General features: G+C 28.5%; 2 protein-coding genes across 2 annotated transcripts; both read right to left on the reverse strand.

Moving 5' to 3' along the window:
- Window positions 1-178: 178 nt before the first annotated feature.
- Phum_PHUM027020 (mitoferrin-2, putative) lies at window positions 179-1,048 on the reverse strand (the record flags this gene model as incomplete). Its single annotated transcript, XM_002422950.1, has 1 exon — window positions 179-1,048. The coding sequence occupies one exon, from the start codon at window positions 1,046-1,048 to the stop codon at window positions 179-181; it is 870 nt and encodes a 289-aa protein (XP_002422995.1).
- Window positions 1,049-1,469: 421 nt separating this feature from the next.
- Window positions 1,470-4,654, reverse strand: Phum_PHUM027030 (Nod factor export ATP-binding protein I, putative; the record flags this gene model as incomplete). The annotated part of the gene is made up of 4 exons (XM_002422951.1): window positions 1,470-1,680; window positions 3,218-3,372; window positions 3,465-3,624; window positions 4,434-4,654. 4 exons carry the CDS (start codon window positions 4,652-4,654, stop codon window positions 1,470-1,472), a joined length of 747 nt encoding a protein of 248 aa, XP_002422996.1.
- Window positions 4,655-6,366: the final 1,712 nt, after the last annotated feature.

Raw genomic sequence — 6,366 nt, forward strand, 5'->3', positions numbered from 1 at the left:
AAAAAAGAAAAAAAAATTTGGTAATTAATATTAATCGAAAAAGAAAAAAATTTTCCTACAGGAAGTAAATGTAAATGATAATTTATTAATCAATCCCTTTAAAATTTTCTCGAAATAACCGATAAATATTACCATTCGTTCATTTATTCATTCATTCAAAAGTAAAAAATTTACCCATTCAAAAGTTTTTCTTAATTTTTTCCATGATTGATTTCATTGATTCGAAAATTGCCCAACATATGGCATTAGACGGTGCCTGATGTAAAATTCTAGCCGTGGTACCTTTGAAAAAACCGGAAATACCGTTTATTTTATATATTGTTTTAACGGCTCCGAACATGTTGGACACTTGTCTCTGTTGCGTGTTAATCAGTGTTTTACAAACGTCTAAAGGAGTCGTGGCGGCAGCGGCCACGCTTCCCGCCACGGCACCGTTAACGAAATGCATCAATATGTTCGAATTAACATCCGAATTCGTTAATTTCCGGAAAAATTCATACGTGACGAATTGTATCATTTGAAAAGGAACGTTCATGACGAGTTGAGTTTCGAATGATTTGTAAAATGCCGGAATCCCTTCGTTTTTATATATTTTAACGATGCAATCTCCGATGTTTTTATAAGGGCTGTTTTCCATTTGCATTCTTTGTTTAATGACTTCGGCGGGATTAACGATTAAATCGTGGATTATCGTCGCCGCCGCACCCGCCGTACCAGCGGATAAACCCAAAGATTCCGGAAATACGTTTAACATTCTATATTTGACGAATTCGTATGATGCGAAATACACGCCGTGTACGGGACCGTGTACAGTCGCGATGACTTCGACTCCTCTCCAAGGTTTCAAAACTCCTTCCGTTTTTATCATTTCCGTTAGTATATTTAACACGTTACGATTTTTACCGCCATTTAAACTTTGCATTCTCGTTTTAACCGTGTCAATTGGATACATCAAACAAAGTTCCACGACGCCTGCTATCGAACCTGCTATCGTGTTAATAAAAACGTTGTCCTCGTTATCGCCTTTTTCTAAATAATGATTTTGCATTTTTTTTTTTTTTTTAATAAATAAACAGCGATCGATAATTTAATTAAATTAATTAATACTTTATTATTATTATTATTATTATTATTATTATTATTTATCAGAGCCTCATCATCATCATAACATACAGCAGACGATTTTATTCATATTGTTTATGTTCTGTTTTTTTTTGTTTTTGTATTGTTTTGAAATTTTTTTATTTTTATTTTAGGCAACCAAACGATTTTATTATTAATTAATTAATTAACGTAAATTTTTTTATTAATTAAATATTTATTTATGTTATGTACATAAATGCAATAATCCTTCGGGATTGATTTAAAAAAAAAAAAAAAAAAAAAAATTTTGGCCCTTTCGTTCACATTCGCAGGGAAAATAATAATACGAATGAATGAATGATTGAATGAATGAATGAATGAATGAATTATCTTACCATTCCAGCCTGTCTCGTTTCTTCTATGTAATGAGTCGTTATAATAACCGTTTTATTTCCATCTTTGGTTATTTCGACTAAATGATCCCAAATGCTTTGTCTCAAAACAGGATCGACGCCCACGGTAGGTTCGTCCAATATGAGAAGTTCGGGTTCGTGTAATAAAGCAGCTGCAAACGATACTCTTCTCTGTTGTCCACCGCTGTTGGAAAATCCAATGAAAAAAAAAAATTTTTTTTAATTAAGTCGTGTCAGAAGAAAAAGGAAGGTGTTAAGGGAAAAGAGGAAAAACCTTGACATCCATTTTTAAAAAATTTACATATTTAAAAATAAAAAAAATTGAAAAAAATTCTTATAAGCTTTTTGTTTTTAAAAACATTACAATAATGATAATAATGATAATTGACTTTATTTATTAACAATCTTTAACGTCGATGAAACCTTGAAATAAAAGAGAGAGAGAGAGAAAGAGAAAAAGAAAAACAAACAAAAAAACCCAAAAACTTGTAAATCCATTAAATCCCCGTATTACGTAAAATTACTCTCCTTAACAAAAAAAAAAAAAAAAAATACGTAAAAGAAAATTTTCCATTGAAAATATGTTAGAGAGAGAAAGAGAGAGAGAGAGAGAGAGAAATTTTTATGTTAATCACTGGAAGCAAATAGGAGACGACCTTACTAATGAAGCAAATGCATAATGAAAATTTTTTTTTTTGTGACAAACGACAATCAATTTATTTATTTATTTATTTTTTTTATCTTTATTTATTTGTTTAAAATTCTGTCTATTTATATATTGTCGATGAAAATTTAATTACGAAACGAAAAAAAAAAATAAAATGTCAAAAGGTCACACGATCCGATTTAAATTATTAAACAAATTTAATTTTCTAATACGAAAAAGGTTTTCATTAACAACTCACGCTTACCCGAACTCGTAACGGAAAAAATTAAAAAAAAAAAACCGATCGATCGAATAAATTTTTCAAAAAAAAAACGCGGGAAAATTTTATGACGTCATTGAATAAAACAAAGAAAAAAATTTTTTTTTTGTGAAAAATACGCACCAACGAACGCATGGTTCGAAAACAAACTTTTTTTTTCTATATTTATATATATATATATTAACTTTGACGTTAAATTTTATTTCGTAAACTTTTTAAAACTTTTTAAAACGTGGAATTAGAAAAAGATAATGATGATGATGACGATGATGATAATAATGCATCAACATAAAATAAACCGTATTAAAACATTTAAAAAAAAAAAAATAACATTTACTATTAATTACTCGTTCGAGTACGAGTAAAAAGCATCGGAAATAACAAAAAAATTTTTTTTTTCCCAGGGGCGGGCTGGGGGGCTGTGGGGGCGGGGCTGGGCGGGGGTAACGAAACGAAAGATATTTCGTTAATTTAATTTACTACCCCCTCCCTCCAATTTTATAAACCATTCAAAAATTCATTCGAATTCGAAAAACGGGTGTTAAAAATTTAATTTTTATTAAAAACTAAATTTTTTATTTATTTAATGACGTCATAATGACGTCAGAATTTTTCTTCTTTTTTTTTTTTTAAATTTAGCGATAATTAATTTAAAAAAAATTTTGTAAAGTATCGATTTTTTTTTTTTTTTTGAATAGAATTCATTAATTAAAAACTAATTTGGTTTTTTTTTGGGGGGGATGGGGAGGGGGTAATATAAGAAGGAAAAGAAAAAGAAAAAGAAAGAAAATTTACCTTAAATTTTTAACGAGTCTGCTCGGTGTGGGTAACATTAAAAATTTAACAAGAAATTCTGATCTTTCTTTCACCTGTTCAGAAGACATTCCAGCAATCCATCCGAAATATATAAAAGTTTCTTTTATGGAAAATTCTCCATAGAGAGCAATTTCCTTGAATTAAAAAAAAAAAAAAAAGAAAATTATTTTACCATTAGGAAAATTGTTGGAAAAAGAAAAGGAAATTTCGAAAAGAAAATTTTTACTTGTGGCATGTAACCGATTCTACTTCCGGGTACTCTGCTACCCCTAGAACCAGGTTTACCACCTAAAACCCATATTTCTCCTGAATTTAATGCTCTTCTCCCAACTATGCATGATAAAAGTGTCGTTTTACCACAACCGGAAGCTCCCAAAAGACCGTAACTGTAATCAAAAAAAAAAAAAAAATTATTATTTCCTGTTTGATAATCGCGCCAAAAAAAAGGGGGCGGAGCAAATTCAATTAAATTTTTTATCACTATAAGTTAAACATTATTTTTGAACGACTAAAAATTTTATGTTTTTTTCCGGGGGGAAATCTAAAGACAAAATTATCATTATTATTATCATCATTATCATCGTCGTAAGGATTTTCAAGGTTTTTAACGTTTTAGAAATTGAAAATAAATTTCAGACGTGTTTAATTAAAATAATAATAATAATAATTAAGAAACTGAACGGAAACTAATTTTTTTTTTTTTTTAACGAAACAATTTATATTTTCGAATCGTGTGTAACAAACAACGAGAACAACAACAACAACAACAACAAATTTCATTTTCGAACGAAAACCAAAAATTAATTAATAAGCAGTGCGGCCAACTTTGATGCAACAAAAAAAAAAAAATTTTTTTACGCTCATGTGGTGTTTATAAAATTATCCATTTGATTGATTTCAACTAACCGGAAGGTATTAAATTATATTATTTGTACCTGATAATAATAATATTGATAATGATAATGATAATAATACTGATAATGATAGAAATTTAAATTTGAAATCCTAGAGGGAAAACAATTATATAATCTCAAGTAATGGAAACTTTTTTGTTGTTGTTGTTTCTGTAAAGTATATTTTTATTTTTGTCATCTCCAGAATTCTGAAACCTTTTATTTAAAATATTAATAATAATAATAATAATAATAATAATAATAATAATAATAATAATAATAATAATAATAATAATACTTACATTTTTCCTCTTGGTACAGTCATGTTTAATTCGTTTAATATTGTTGTCGGACATTTTTTTGTACCGTATCTTTTAACGGCTCTCCTCACGCAAACGGCATTTTGTTTTCTCGTCCATATCGTTGATTCTTGTGTTAATAAAACTTTTTTAGGAGGCAACGTTCGCTGGGATTGTGGGAGGGTTTGCATGACTGTAACGTCTCTACTGGAACCTTCTTCCATGATTTTTTTTTCTTTTCTATTATTTACTTCCGGCGTCGATTTCTAAAAAAAAGAAAAAAAAACATTATTATTATTAACGTTATTATAAATGTTTATAAATTAATAAAAATCTTTATTTAAACAATTTCCGGTTCAATTTAACGGGAAGGAAGGGAGGGGGAACCGCCCCCGCCTACCTCCCCGTTAAAAAAATATTTTTTACAACGTCTTTAACTCGAAAATAAAAGTTTTTTTTTTTTTTTTATTTTTACGACGTCGTAAATTTTCTTTTTTTTTTCGTGAAAAAAAAAATTTTCTTTTGAATTGTTGAATGAATTCAACATGGAGTGAATAAAACAAACACAACAAACGAAACAAACGCGACAAACGTAATCAAAACAATTTAATACAATTTAATCGTGAAATAAAAAAAAAAAAAAAGAATTGATAAGATGATTTTATACAACATGCGAACGCACTTAATCATTTTCCAGTAGGAAAAATTCAGAAAAGAAATGAAAAACTGGAGAAAATTTCGTGAAAGAGAGAGAGAGAGAGGGGAGGGGAGGAGGAAAGGGGAGGAGATGAAGGTGGGGGAGTTTAATAAGATCCCAATATAATTTTAACAATAAATATGAAGGAGAAACGCTTGAAGCAAAAATAATGAAACATTTTAAATTTTCAACGTTTGACAAATTTCTCTTCACTCTCTCTCTCTCTCTTTCCTTCTCATTACCCAAATTCATCTTCTATCTCTTTTTTTTTTCTCATATTTATATTTGTTCCGTTAAGAAAATGCCAAAATAAATGGTTCGATTCGTTTGACATTTATCGGTTAATAAAAACTTTTTACCAAATAATTGTTAATATTATAAATAACGATGATAATAATAATGATAATGATAATGGTAATGATAATAATGATAATAACTAATTCGAGATCAAGGTGAATGAATATTTTTTTTTTTTTTTAAAAAAAGTTATAAAATATTTGTCCGATTATAACAAATTCGTAATGTACCCTTGAAACCAAAACTTTTTTGAAGGTGTGCGTGTATTAGATTAGGTAATAAAATTTAAAATCCAGTCGAGCAACAACAACAACAAACAACAAGTTGTTGTTGTTGTTTGTTTTCGTTTGAATTGTAAAAAAAAAAAAAATCATAAAACTTTTCGTCGAATCGACAAATAATCACGTGTCGTTGTTGTACTTTGTTTTTGTTTTTCAGGTTTTTCTGTCGGAAATTTTTTTTTGTCGTCGTAAACACCTAACGGTTAAAAATAAAACAATCGAAAAACAAACAAACAAAAAAAACAAACAAACGCCATTTTTAAACGTCGATAATAAAAAAATGAATGAATGGAAAAAATTTTTTAACGAGGTAAATAAATTTTTGACGCGATAATTAAAACCGAGTCGAATCTCATTAAATGCCGCACGCACGCACACACGCACTCGCACGTATTAAATGCTAAGCCGTTGTTATTATTATTATTATCAACTATAATCACAATTTTTTTTAAGTGGCAGGAGAAGGTCGGGAAGTGGAAGAAAAAAAAAAACTTGAAAACTTTAAAAAGGAAATTTGTTTTTCATTTTGAAAAAAAAGGCTTTTTTATTTTATTTAATAAAATTTATTTAAGTTATGTAAATAAGAAGTTAATAACTCTCAAGTTCGTTAAGTTTAGCATAATTTTATTTTTTTTCCCCCCGATTCCCCTCCCCACTGCTC

This window comes from Pediculus humanus, genomic scaffold, assembly GCF_000006295.1.
Source record: "Pediculus humanus corporis 1103172107382 genomic scaffold, whole genome shotgun sequence".
NCBI lineage: Eukaryota > Metazoa > Arthropoda > Insecta > Psocodea > Pediculidae > Pediculus > Pediculus humanus.